The sequence below is a fragment of the Charadrius vociferus genome, unplaced genomic scaffold (genome assembly GCF_000708025.1).
Source record: "Charadrius vociferus isolate BGI_N301 unplaced genomic scaffold, ASM70802v2 scaffold385, whole genome shotgun sequence".
Classification (NCBI taxonomy): Eukaryota; Metazoa; Chordata; class Aves; order Charadriiformes; family Charadriidae; genus Charadrius; species Charadrius vociferus.
Window position 1 is genome coordinate 3130220 of NW_009648925.1, and position 14555 is coordinate 3144774.

The 14555-nt window shown below is 39.5% G+C and overlaps 1 protein-coding gene across 2 annotated transcripts in view; it reads left to right on the forward strand.

Annotated features, from left to right (window-relative positions):
- Positions 1 to 14555, forward strand: part of MYLK (myosin light chain kinase) — a 160243-nt gene that overhangs the window by 92639 nt on the left and 53049 nt on the right. Inside the window, exons 16-18 of one of the 2 annotated variants that reach the window (XM_009887269.1) lie at positions 3210 to 3326; positions 6300 to 6386; positions 8908 to 8910. In XM_009887269.1, coding sequence (XP_009885571.1) covers positions 3210 to 3326; positions 6300 to 6386; positions 8908 to 8910 — 207 coding nt within the window. The remainder of the gene's footprint in view (positions 1 to 3209; positions 3327 to 6299; positions 6387 to 8907; positions 8911 to 14555) is intronic. The other variant, XM_009887270.1, reaches the window with a different exon arrangement.

Sequence of the window (14555 nt, forward strand, 5' to 3'; positions counted from 1 at the left end):
CATTCCTGCAGTTTTGAGAGAACAAGCTTGTTTCAGGTCATGAAGGGGTTTTGCAGAGTAAATACCAAATATTTCGTTGAAAGACATTTGGCCTTCTAACCCCAGAAATTGACTGTAGCTCTAGATCACAGAACATAGGCCTATTGGGGAGTTTCCTGTCCTTATGAAATCTCAAGTTTGGCCTGGTTGGGTTTTGGTTTCTTTTTTTTCTGTTTTTCTAAGAAAATGAGGTTTCTACAGCCATGTGGTCTTTCAGCTTCCCCTCATGCTCCTGACTCAGCCTGGCTAATACTTTTTTGAACCATTGGCCAATTCCACACTAAGTCCCAGTAGTCCACAGTTTCGTGAAAACCAGTGGCTAAATAAAGGAGAATGAACCAAATTATCTCATTTCCCCTCCACTCCTCCACTGAGGGCAGAATACCACCATCTGTGTGTAGCAACAAGCCCAGCAATCCCCATGTACTTTGTGTGTGCCATTTCAGTGTAGTTGCTGGGGAGTACGAAGTAGAGGGAAATAAGATACTGATTATTGCTGTAGGGGGTTGGAAGTCAGGAGAAAAAGGATGCAACCCTTGAAAAAACAGATTTCCTTCATCCGCTTTCTCACAAAATAACTTCATTAAAATTCAACACCTATAAATATTCTTTTGGAATGAGTAAGACTGGCATTATTTCATGATGACTCTGCTTCCAGTGGAATAAGCCAGATGCAGCTTTGATCAGACCCCTGCCATGCAGCCTGGCCAGGGCTAGATTCTAAAAGCAAAACTAACAGAGCATTGAATGCACATGACAAGCCGAGGATTGTCATGAGAAAACCCTACGATTTGCCTCTAGACTTTAGTATAAGCGTAGAGAATTACTTATTGTTTGGGTAGGATGTTTTCATTTGTATATGCTGCATAAGGAAGTGTTTCTCCTAAGGTGTTAACTCATAGCGCTGCAGTATGCCGTATGGACAGCACTCCAACAGTATGAATGGTGAGGAATGACCATATGTCACATTAGTCTTCAATGAGCCGATTAGCTTGCAAGTGAGGTAGTGCTTTTGGGCAGGTAAAAATGTCCAGCAAAAACTGAAGTAAGTGCTGCTTTGTTCCAGTCCGTTACCAACCCATTTATCCTTACAAGCCAGACTCCTTCCCTGCAGTAAGGTGGCCAGAGATCTCTTTCATATGTATGTGCCTTTGTTCCATAGTTTATGTTCTTTTGCAAGAGCATTTTTAGGTTCTAATGTGTGATCTTTTTTAATCACGTTATATAGATTTGTACAAATTCTTAGACTGGAAGTTATCTTTGGCTTGCTCTCCAGTTGTCTCTTTAAACATCAGAGACACGTGAATTTATATTTGCTAGATGCCTGCAAGAATACTTTTCTAGTGTCCCTCCTCCATTTGGAATGGAACTGCAGCTCGTGACATTTTTGGCTCAGTCTGACTCATGAAGATGAGTTGCCTCAAGGAAGGCACGTGGCTTTTCTTTCCACCCTGTGGTTGGCTGAGCACAACACATGTAAGTGAGGGGTCTGTTCTTTTCTGAGATAGTTTTCACATTGTTTCTCAGGGGGAAAATTGTCATTATTTAGAGCGTCTTGATTTTGTAGAGGATGAGGAGGTGGGAAAAATTAATTTTCTTCTAACCATTGTGTCTGTCTGGCCAACTAAATTTGTTGGGAACAATTTGAATGGTTTTTATGTCTTTTCTTGAATAACATCATCCAGTTTTACAATGAGGGAAAATCTGAATGCCAAAAGCATAATTGCCATGTCAGAACTGGGGTCTAGTCTCCAAGGGGAGCCAGTAAACTCTCAAAGTTCTTCTGACAAGGGTGTTCTTTTCAAGGACCTTTTGAGGTCCTTTTCAAGGACCAATGTCACCAGTGCCTGTGCCATCTCCCACATCACAAGGAATATATTTGATGGCAACCTGGGATCAAGCACTCTGGAAGACAGAAGGCAGCCTCCAATTAACATAGAGAGAAAGGTAGCAAAGAGCAAGAGATGCCAGGAAATTTCCTTACGTCTCAGGACACAGGGGAAATGTCTAAAAAAGATAATCTATCTAATTTTGCCATCAATTAGGAGAGACTGTGAGAAAGGTAAATGGAGGAAGAGGGGAAGGTATTACGGCAGCTGAAATAAGTAGAGGATGGAGGCATTCTGGAGAACCTAATAGCAATGGGCGGAAGTGCAGTGTCTCAGGCTGTGTTTAGGGGACAGGCCAGTGGAGGAAAGAGAAAGTAAGCCCACACTTCACCCTCATGTAATGAGGGATGTTTTGAAGGGGGAAGTCTAGAGTGTTTTAATTGGGATTCTCCCTGGAGAGCAAAGTAGTTTGTTGTTCCAAGCAATCCAAGTGAGTGTAAGGGATTAGGTAAAACGCAGTTTTCCTTCCTCATCCCCCAGCTACTGGGAAAAGCTTCTGTTTTGGTTCACAGAGTTTTATTTTTTAAGAGGAAATGTATTTCCCTTGGGTCATACCAAGCTTCCCTCGGTAACTACAGAGCTTATGTCGCATCCTGTTTCTGCAAACCTAATGAAGTCAAATTTGCTTTTTTGTTTGAAAAGAAATGGATTTGTTGCAGTGACAAATTTGATGGCCACTGATATATTGGACTTCCTAACAGATATTTTACAATATCGGACACATGTTCTCTGAGTCGTTAAAGGAAAAAGAAAATGTCTCTCAGTGTCATTTTTAAACTTGGGCACTAAGCTGAAGTTCTACTTTCACACATGGATGCTCATGGGAGTGCTAGAGATAAGGCTGAATCAAAATATTGCAGATGGTCACTTGAAAGAAGCCCTCTTATTTATAGTCCTACACTACTAGCACTTTTGGGAAAAGATTATCAAAGTGAGAACTTCTTACCCCTGCTATAAGCCAAAGAAAAGAAAGAGACATTCTGCTCTGGGTCTTCTATACCCTCATCCATTAACCACTTTAGGGCTGCAGGGACAGCTTTGCATATCCTAAGGAACAGCAATAAGATTCAATTGATCTATCAATGTGATTTTATTTTATTTAGCATTAATAAGGTTCCAATTCTGATGTTGAATTTTTAAAGACAAAACATCTTTTTCTAGCAATGAAGATCCCCTGTAGTAAAGGATTGGATCATTTGATGCATTTTGTTCCTTAATATCACTAAAGTTTTTGTGAACTGCAACATAACATTCATTTGATCTCTCCTTCCTTTGTATTAGGGACACTGTGTTCACTTACCATTGAGAAAGCCATGCCTGAAGATGGGGGCGAATACAAATGCATAGCTGAGAATGCAGCAGGAAAAGCTGAATGTGCTTGCAAAGTGCTGGTAGAAGGTAAGTACTTTGCTGGATATGGGAAAACCCTTTCTTAGAACTTCCTCCTTTTCCCCTTTATTTCCCAATACCAGCCTTTATGAACCACATAGACCAAAAAGAACTCTGCTCCCTTCTCTCCTGCACTTTTTGGTTAATACGTAATTCAATGTCTACCATAAAGGAGCATGAGCAGAGAGACAGTACAGCGCCAAGGGCTCTGGCTGCTTTGTGGAATAATCTATGTTCTGCTGCTGCCCACTGTATTTCTGCAAGGATTTTAGAGCAGTAAGTTGAACCCCTGAAGATTAGCTTCTGAGCTGTATGCATTCTTTAAGAGCATGTCAGATTTCGGTGAGTGAGCCTGGGTACCAGTTTGCCTCAGGACTATGTATGGCACATTTCTCAGCCTACAACTTTTCAATTCTTTGCATTCAATGACATTTGGTTGTGGTTTTTTTTCCTAGTGGAAATGAGTAAAAATAAATTAACAGCTCAGCCACCCTTATATGCCATAGTCTTAGAACATGAAGAGTTTGCTGACTGAGGTACCTGTTTTCAGTGTCAGTCATGCTGAAGACACTGTACTCTTGCCAAGTAGTCTTGGCCTTGGGCAAGTATTTTGTTATGAGGTTGAAAGCACAGACTTTTAAAACTGCCTTTGACTTTAAGTTACTCAAAAGACTTTAAGTAACCAAATGTGCTTCTTATCAGCTCACCTTCTGGTGAGCTCATCCTTGAATACTCTGATACTTTCCTTTGTAACTAAAAATAACACAAAACTAAACTACAAGCCTAATACTTGGGTACTAAGCCTTCACAACTTTGTTGCAGATGTGATATTTGGGGCAGGAGGGCTAGAAAAGAAAACTATTATTTGTAGCATTGCACAAAGTAAGAACATGATCCTGTAACTCCATCAGTAAGGGGCAGTCTTCATGTATCTGGAAAAGGAATTAGTTACACATATAATTACAATTAATTATACTGGTTCCCGTAATGGCACCTTCAGTGATACTATGGTCACAACATAGTCTAACTTAGATATTTGATAAGCTATTTTTTATATTTCTGTAATTTAAAGTAAGACATTTTACCAGCACTGAAGTTCAAAGACGACTATCAAGAAGAAGCTTTAAGCAAAATCTAGTACCATGTAACACCTTAACTACCACACATGCAGAGGGTTAAAGGATCAGATCAAATGCTTGGCACACAGTAGTTCTCCAGAGCTGCCCAAGCATCTTTTAAATGTCTCAGTCACCCCTGTGTTTTTTGCTTTGACTTTGTCTTCTGATCTCCTTCAACTAGTTGCTTTTCTTCCTGAAGCCTCCCTTAGGATATTTCCCACTTCCAATTTCCTGCTGGTTAATGCATGTTCTAGGAGGCTGGAGGTAGACTTTGGCTTGTGAAGTCTTGATTCTGGGAGGCTGTTGGCTCATGCCATATCCATTGCAGGATGCCGTGAATGGCGTTACATCAGCTCTCTGACCCACCTTGGTAGTGGCACCTATGGTGGTAGGAGCTATCTGCTCACATAATATAGGGCACCAGAATGACCTTGATACGAGCTGCCTCATCTGTCTTCTCCATTCCCTATTGGCATGCTGCTTTGTATGGCCAAGAAGAGGTTTTTGAGGAACGGCACTACAGCAAATTCCATCTATTTAGGAGAGACGCCATTTGATATCCCATATATGTGACTGGCAGAGGGGATGGCTGTTATTTTAAAATTAGAATTGTGATGTAAAACAACAATTAAAATTGCTCCCTTCTACTCAGTCTGCTATCAGGATTGCAGATGCTGATATTTAGACTCAACAAGTAACCATAAATGTAGTTACATTCCTTTTGGCCCCATGAACTCAAATCAGATTCAAGGAGTATTTTACTTCAGTTGTCAAATTAGCTGGGGAACAAATCTGTAGAATCTGTGTCTGAACTCAGATCTAGCACAGCCTTCTGCTCTGAATTGCTTGATAGGAGATTCTATCTTCCCCTGTTAACATTTTAGGGAACTTACACTAACTTTCATTCACTTAGGAGTAGGTGCCTGAAATATTTATGTAGGTTCTGTAACATTTATGTTATCTTTTCTCTGGTTACTAAATTTCAAACAGCCATCTCATGCACAAATCCCCTGAAAGCTGAATATTTGAAAGCTATAAATTGATACAACTATTGCTGAGATCATAATCCAGATCTGGGATCTTTCTTCCAAAGAGAAATGTCAGGATCAAACAATCTAACACGTGTAGCTCATTAGGATTTGCATTGTATGACATGCTCAACCCTGCTGAAAAAAGGTTGCACCTTCTAGTTACATATGTCTATGTCACATGGGATACACATGGAAGAGAGCTTGTATTGACTCTCAGCTCTTGGTGGAGCCTGCAGGGCTAAGTTGTTGCTGGATACAAGTTGTGTAATCTTGAGAATAACAAAATCCATCAAAGTTGATTCCTGTGGTGTCCATTGTGCCATTTTTCTTTAGGAATGAACCAATGTGTAATAATATCTTCTTGAAAAGATTTAAACATAAAGAGGAAATGCTACTTTTCAAAATGTGCTCATCTATATAGATCACATAGACAATGGAATAGAAGAATGACGTGCCCAGAGATTCTTTTGGATGAAATGGTGCTTCAAATACGCCTTTGTTTCCCTCTTCCGTGCACTGCCTAAAGCAGCTTTGTGCACATTGTACTTTGTTCTATTCAGTTAAAATAGACCTAACAGCTTAGATAGTGCCTCTTGTCTAGTTGCTTTCTCAGGTTCTCAGTGCAGCTGCTTTCATAGAGGGCTTCTCCCTCTTCCTTTTAGAATGTGACATTCTACAGCAAGTCTGTGCAGAAAACCTTTCTTAAAAACCAAAGGGACAGCAATTTACTTTAACTTTGCAGAAAGATCCAAAACAAACTGATGTTATTAGGAAGCTTTTTCATTATTGATTTTTAAATAGGATTTATATTTTATTATTTGTTTTGATTCCAGATTCCTCATCCACAAAGACCTCAAAGCCTACTGAGAAGACGACCAAGAAGCCTAAGACCACACTTCCCCCTGTGCTGCCAACAGAGGGTAAGTGACAGTGATTTTGATTACTTCCTTTTCACTGGAAAAAAAAAGAAAAGAGTGCTCTGGGATTCTGTGGTCATCCCCTCCTGTTTGCAGGCATAGTATTAGAAGCTTGTGCCATTTCTTTAAACCTTGCACATAAGTCATGTGAAACAAGTGTGCATTAGAAGTAAGTGCTGCAAGTTCAGACCTAGCCCACTCTATTCTCAGTTTTTCATAATGGTGCACTAAACTTATGACACAGATTGATTTTTTGCTGCCTCCCAAAGAGAACAGAAATTCTCAAGTAGTTTGCTTCAAGTCATGTTGTGTCCTGTGTAGACAATGTACTGTCTTACCATTGGTAGGCAAGGTATCTTGACTGAAATGTCCTGTTGCATAATCTGTCCTTTTTTCCATGACCATGGGGACTGCTTTGGTGAATTTTACATTCTTTATAGGATCATAGAATTGTTTGAGTTGGAAGAGACCTTAAAGATCATCTAGTTCCAACGCCTGTGACATGGGCAGGGATACCTCCCACTAGACCAGGTTGCTACAAGCCCCGTCCAGCCTGGCCTTGAACACCTCCAGGGATGGGGCATCCACAACGTCTCGGGGCTGCCTGTTCCAGTGTCTCACCACCCTCAGAGTAAAGAATTTCCTCCTAATATCCAATCTAAATCTACCCTTTTTCAGTTCAAAAACGTTGCCCCTTGTCCTATCACTATACTCCCTGATAAAGAGCCCTTTCCCATCTTTCCTGTAGGCCCCCTTTAGGTACTGGAAGGCTGCTATAAGGTCTCCCTGGAACTTTCTCTTCTCCAAGCTAAACAACCCCAGCTCTTGCAGCCTGTCTTCGTAGGAGAGGTGCTCCAGCCCTCTGATCATCTTCGTGGCCCTCCTCTGGAATCACTCCAACAGGTCCACATCCTTTTTATGTTGGGGGCCACGGAGCTGGACACAGTACTCCAGGTGGGATCTCATGAGAGCAGAGCAGAGGGGCAGAATCACATCCCTCAACCTGCTGGCCACGCTTCTTTTGATGCAGCCCAGCATGCAGTTGGCCTTTTGGGCTGCAAGCATGCATTGCTGGGTCATGTTGAGCTTTTCATAAACTAACACCCCCAAGTCCTTCTCCTCAGGGCTGTTCTCAATCCATTCTCTGCCCAGCCTGTATTTGTGCTTGGGATTGCCCTGACCCACAATGCAGGACGTTGCACTTGGTCTTGTTAAACCTCATGAGGTTTGCACAGGCCCCCCCCTCAAGCCTGTCCAGGTCCCTCTGGATGGCATCCCTCCCCTCCAGCGTATCATCCACTCCGCACAGCTTAGTGTCATCAGCAATTTGCTGAGGGCGCACTCAATCCCAGTGTCCACCTCACTGACAAAGTTCCTCTGTCAAATCCATGTCTCTCCAATTTAGAGACCAGGATATCATGTAGGACAGTGTCAAATGCCTTGCACAAGTTCAGGTAGATGATGTCAGTTGCTCTTTGCTTATCCACCAGTGCTGTAATGCTTTCGTAGAAGGCCATCAAATTTTTCAAGCATGATTTGCCCTTAGTGAAGCCATGCTGGCTGTCACTGATCACTTCCCTATTTTCCATTTACCCTAGCATAGTTTCCAGGAGGATCTCCCCCATGATCTTGCCAGGCACAGAGGTGAGACTGACTGGCCTGTAGTTCCCCGGCTCTTCCTTTTTTCCCTTTTAAAAAAATAAGGTTACATTTCCCCTTTCCAGTCAGTGAGAACTTCACCAGACTGCTATGACTTCTCAAATATGATGGCAACTTCATCTGCCAGTTCCCTCAGGACCTGCAGATGAACCTCATCAGGTCCCATGGACTTGTGCATCTTCAGGTTTCTTAGATGGTCTTGAACATGATCCTCTCCTTCATTCTCCCAGTCTCTGCCTTTGCTTTCTGCAACTTGGGCCGTGTGGCTAGAGTACTTGCTGGTGAACACCGAGGCAAAAAAGTCATTGAGTACCTTAGCCTTAAATTTTGTTTTAAGCCTAAATGTTTTACTTGCTTTTAATGCTTGCTGAAATAACAAACTAGCTATATGTTTGCTACTCTGCATACATGTGTTTGATTAAGAGGAAACTTAATGGTAAAGGCAGCACAATAATGTCAGTTTAGAAATTTCTAATACCACTGCTACTTTTGAAATTAAGTGTCCATGGGATATAAATATCTCTTAAATCAAACACTGGACTTTGAAAGTTGTGTCTCTAAGAAGTTCAGAATGTGAGTTCCTAAAAAAGATGTAAAGACACAGTTCTAATGGAAACATGAAATATTTTGTCCATTTCTCTCTCAAAAAAAAAAAAAACCACAACAAAAAAACAACAAAACCCTATGGTCTGATTTTCCAGCATGGAACATTTTCAGCAGAAAAAGCAGGACTCAGTGCGGTTTTGTACTGATTGATGATCACAGGTAACAATCGTGCTTCCAGAATTGTTGACTTACATAGAGCTATGTCCTGGGCTACAGCTATTTCTGAGTTGCTGGCTGAGCGTTATGACTTTCCCTCCAGCCAGTCATTTGAGGGTGGTGGGAAGGGACACACCGACATGCTCCACCTCTGTACCTGAGCTTCAAACGCTGTAAATAATGATAATTAAGAACAATCATTTTGTTCTTGACCATTAATAGAAAAGAAAGTTTTAAAGCCATTTAAATCTCCACAGTATATTGTTTTGAACAGCATTTTCTATGCACACAAACACGTATGTTTCTGATCCTCCCAGCAGTGTTATCAATTGCAGCTTTCCCAGGAGAAAGCGTGAGTTGGGAACTAAGTCTAAACATGCGGATAGGTGACCCGATCCACATCGTGCTGAAATCACTGCTTGTCTCGCTGTTGATTTTAGTGGAAATTGGATATAGGGAGCAAAACAGAAGCTAGCACATCTGGCTTCAGAAATTATTGGGAAAAGAAGGTTGAAATAATGGTGAATGGTTTTCTTAAGATTGTTCCACGGCGTATTAGATCTGTGTTTAAAGTTCTTCAACTTCTCATAAGATCTTTTTTCAAAATGCCTTTAAAACATCTTTCCTGTTGCGCTGAAAACGTCAAGGTAACCAAAGACAATGTTAGGAAGCTGGACTTTGGAAAAGCTTTTGGAAAACTTTGGAAAAATACATATTTAATTTTAAAAAGATTTGACAGCAGATATTCCACAGGTGGTTTTTAACATCTCAGCCTCAGTCTCTGAGGACTGAGACTATTTGTCTGCCCGAAATGAGTGTTATATTTTTACGTTCGTTAGGGGAAAAATATACAAAACTGATACAGTAGACTTCACAGTTTCCATTTAAACTTAAATCCCTTTCAGATGTAGAGATTTTGAAGTTCCTTACATGAAAGAGAATAAGCTTAACAACTCAGATGTTTGTGCATCTTTACTGTATTTCTCTCAAAAAGAAGGTTAATAAAGAATGACTCTGAAGGAAGACCTAATCAGGTGATAAATTTTTGCTCTGATCTCTTCTAGTCTTTGTTGCCACATACCAACAGTCCTAATGGCAAGTAGAGTCTAAGGAACGATATTGAAGAAATAGAGAACAAAAATTCCTAATAATCCCACTGAATAAATTATTAATTTTGAATAGTGAATTCAGTCACAGCAGTATATACTGTATGGGGTACAGAAGCTATATACACTCTGTCATTTTTAGACATACTTCTCAGGCGGAAAAAAATCACTATTTTCCATTTTCTGTAAGTAAGTACAAGTCACATGTCACGGTTAGCAGTTATGTCAAACTTTTCTCCCATCAGAAAAATTCTAAGTGATCCTTGTTTTTTACCCTAGTGGATACCTATAGGAAATTAATTAACTTTTAGTTCCTGAAAGCAATGATCAATACATTTCTTTTTGTGAAGGAGAATGAATGTTGTCATTATGTTAATCTGTAGAATTGGTCTCCCTGTGACAATAGTTGCTCACCCAGGTCATTTGACTACTCATTCTGACAACGTTATTTTATTACTCGAAGCTTGGGTTTTGTAAGCTACAGAAATCCAATAGTAAGTAAAATTTTTGGCATTACCTCTTTTAAAATGCAATACATACTAGACTCTGGTTTAAAATAAGCAGTTATTCTCAGAAAAACATTTATGAAGGCAGCTTTGTAGCATTCAGTGTTTAACAATGTCTCTGAACAGATGCTTGCAGTGTTTACGTGCAGAAAGATTGCTCCCATGCTAGCAAATTAGGAAAATTGCGATGTATTTCTTTTTGCTTACAATTAATATTCTGTCACTGGAATTTATTAATGACCCTGCAGAATGCAATTCTGTAATGATAAATAGAATAAATAATATTTTTTCTGAGAATAACAGACAGATCCAGCTTTGAATCTGAGCTCAATCAGTCCTGAGGAAGAACGGAGGAAAGACACCTGATTTTTTTAATGTTGGAGTTGGTTCATTCTCCACTGATTGTACTGACTTCAGCTTTGTCACTTGTGTCTTTGCTAGGTGGATGTGAAATGCTACTGAGTTAGAATAATAAAGTGTCATGTTTCTTCTGCATAGATATAAAAGACTAGAAAAGGCAGTGGAAAATTGGAACCTTTCATTATTTATCATACTGCATACTCCATGCTATGCCAGAACAATCAGTGGATCATATAAGGGTCTTCTAGTTTGACATAACCATGCAGCAGAACTACAAAGCTAAAAATTCTCACCACTTGAACATTTCTCTAGGGAGCTTTGAAAGCATCTGCTGTAAAGGGATTTGGGCACTGAAGTTCCATTGAAATGAGAAGTTACTTCAAATTAGGCTTAAAGGGAATTTCTTATTTAAATTACTAAGGCCACCTGCAAAATCTTCAGTCCCTATTAAATAAATGTTTTAAGCCAAACAGATTCTGAAAGAAAAAAATCAAAGTGCTGCTGATTTGATGGTTTATAAATAAATAATATATTTTTTAAAAAAATCTATTACTACTCCACATTTCCTAAAATTTTGTCCTCCTTACTGTGTGTTATGCTGAGGACCAAAACAGCAGTAAGTCATGGCTTGAGCCATTAGCCCAAGATCACACATTCATTTGCAGGCGTAGAACCCAACTTTCTTGATCCTCAGTCTTGTGAGTAGTTTACATGCTACATCCAAAATACTATAGATTTTTTAAACTGACATTCCAAAAATTTACATAAAACATGAGCTTTTCAAAAGGCAGATTTTTTTTTCAAAGCTTTTTTTTCAAGATGCACTGGGGGAAAAGGTATATTACAACAGTTAGATGCTATTTCTTAAACTTCCCCAGGGCTAAGCAGAGCAACATAACTTTACTATAGTAGGAAGAAACTTTATCCCAATCGTTGCTACTGAGAAAAGATTTGGCTTTAATGCTCTAGAAAATAACTCTCCTAAATCTAAGCATTGGATTAAAGTGTTTGGAAAGAAAGGCCCGCTGTTTTTTGTAGGGCTAATTCACGGCACTACTTCCAGTAAATATTAAGAAATGGCAACTATCACCTGTCATAATCAGTGGTATGAAAACCTACCAGGATATCCTGGATTCCCTCATCTGAGTAGTACGCTTGTTAAACCCGCTGTTCTTACATCCAAACCACATACATTGAAGGGATGACCCAGCACAGAGTTTTACTGCACAAATATAAGTTCTTCTGCTCAGTTAAAAATAAAGTTACATCAAAGAAAACAACTTCCTCCACACACCTTCAAGTAAAGGGCCCCAAAATACATTACTTAGCAGTATTTAGTATCTTGCTGATATAAAGCTTTTATATCTGCTACAATATAAAATCTGTTTGATTTCCTGTCAAACACATTTTTGGTTAAGTAAGGACGCATTCTCTTGCTGACAGTTGTTAATAAAATATTGCCACTGACACTGTCCAGATCAAATCCTCTGGAAGGCTGTACTCTCATCTTCACAGATCTGATTTCTCAACGTTGTTGGGACTTGAAAGCAAGGCTGAGCAGCATGTCACAAATGTAAATATGTTAGATGGGACTCCTTATCATTTTATATATTCTTTTCTGTAGTGGGTGGGATTCTAAGCATTTTGATTACTGTGGAAAAATTATGAGTCAGTGGCCAAGTAATTAGCACGTAGTTCTGTTATTTACTCTTCAATAAACAATCTTGTCAGAGAATCCAAGTCAACAAGCACCATGTTAAGCAAATGTCATTAAAACGTTAAACTTGATGTGTCCAGTTTAGATAACATATAACTAAGTCTGTAAACACTTCAAGTTTTTTCTTGATTTCCATTCTATCAATAGAATATGAAACACAGCCCTGATGAATATAAAATTTTTCAAAATCTTCCTTTTATGTCAGATTGTTTTGCCCTCAGTATAAAACTTGCCACTTTCTAAGGGAAGAACTCAGTTACTAAGGAAGTAAATAATCAGGTCAGAGATGTTCTTTTAATTGCAGAAACAAGAGCGCTGCATAGCAGCTGTGATCTGGTGGCTGTGCTGCTGCTGTCCTCATTGGTCCTTGGGATAGTCTGAGATAATTTTAAGGGTCAATGAGGCTATTCAAACCAGTTCTCTCAGTCCCGTTCATTTCCCAGAAGGTCCACGCTGCTCTACTCCTGGTTCTTGCAAGAAGCAGCAAGACATTTTCTGCACAGTGAGTGCAAGTACTTAGTGTGTTGGACCAATATGAGTTACGTTGCCAGGGAAGCCTTTGACCAAACTTTTTCAAGGAAAAAATATTTAATCTTTTTTTTTCTAAGAGAAGCTGAAATTTCCTCTTTTAGTATACGTAAATAAAATCGCCATGAGCTATTTTTAAGACCTAGGTATGATTTCTTCGAAACGCTGAATAATGAAAGGTGCTGACTTCATTCCTCAGGACTGGGGTCCGAGGGTAAATAGCTGTAACACAGGGCCAACTCAACTAGCTGAAGTAAAAAGGCAGCGTAAGATTTAACTTGGTGCCTCTGAAGGTTCTTTGCCTCCACAGATGAAAAGACAATTCAGTTACTGTACGTATAAAGAGACCAATGGAGAAAAACTAATTTGTTGTGTAAACGACTTCTCCTTGATGCCCAGTTAGCACTGTTTAGCTAATGCCAGGTATGCCTTTTGAATCTCTGCCAGGTTACTTTACAGCTCACACTGTAGTGACATTTTCTGAGTTAATGTTGGCACTGAACAGTATTTTCCATGTGTTTTTCATAAAGTCCATCCTACATAGCTATATGTTGACAGAAGAAGACAGAAATGTTTATTGACTGTCTCATGCAGAGAAAAATGAGTAGTTTTTGCAATATGGCCTTGAACCGAAGAGGTGCCGTGCACCATTAATTCCCAGTTAAGTCATTGACTAGAAATTGCAGATCTTAGGCACGTAGCAGAAGCACTGACCAAAGTTTCTTCTCTATTAAACAGGGACCTAAATCCATTGGCTTAATTAATGTGCAAAAGCACATAACACCTAGCTTTTCCTACTGAAATCATTTGGAGGTCCTGAATGTCCAAACGACCTGACAGTATTTTCCTACTTAATAGTCTGGGTAGCAGATTAGTAACCTCGTTGTTTAGATTGCTGTTCCTACACATTTGGGCACAGTATTTTAGCATGTAATTGTAGCTGTTCTTGCTAGACATGAGAAATATGAAAATTAAATCTGTATTTAAGAAATAACATTGTTGTCTTGCTCCCACCAGAGCTTTTAGTGGAATTCATGTGACCTGGGTTGTTTGTAAGCGCTGTTTGATACTGGATCTCTTCTGCACTGCTCAGATCTGCTTTAATTGCAGAAATTGCTGAACCACTGTGCTCGGAAACTGCTATGGAATTGTTTCTTCCCCCAGCTGAGCTGTTTTAAAAGACTGAGTTACTTTCAGTGTACTATGTTGCATTATGGAAGCTCTGCGTGTGCTAGTATATGCTAGCTCGCTCTTGACTGGAATGCAAGAGTGAGTATTTCCTGGCTTTTTATTTTTATTTTGAGGAGGAGGCTGGATTTTTTTCAATTAGAGGACAATCTCTGCATGATTTAGAATCTAAATATGGAATGTTGCAACAAAATGACAGTTGTTTTTAATGAAAAAAATAAACGGTATTAAAAATTATTCCAAAACACGCAAACTCAAGTAACTAACTTGTATGGCATTTAATTTTCTAATTTCTGCTTGTCATCAAATTTAAGCCAGAGTTGCTTTCTATTTTATTGCATTTAGA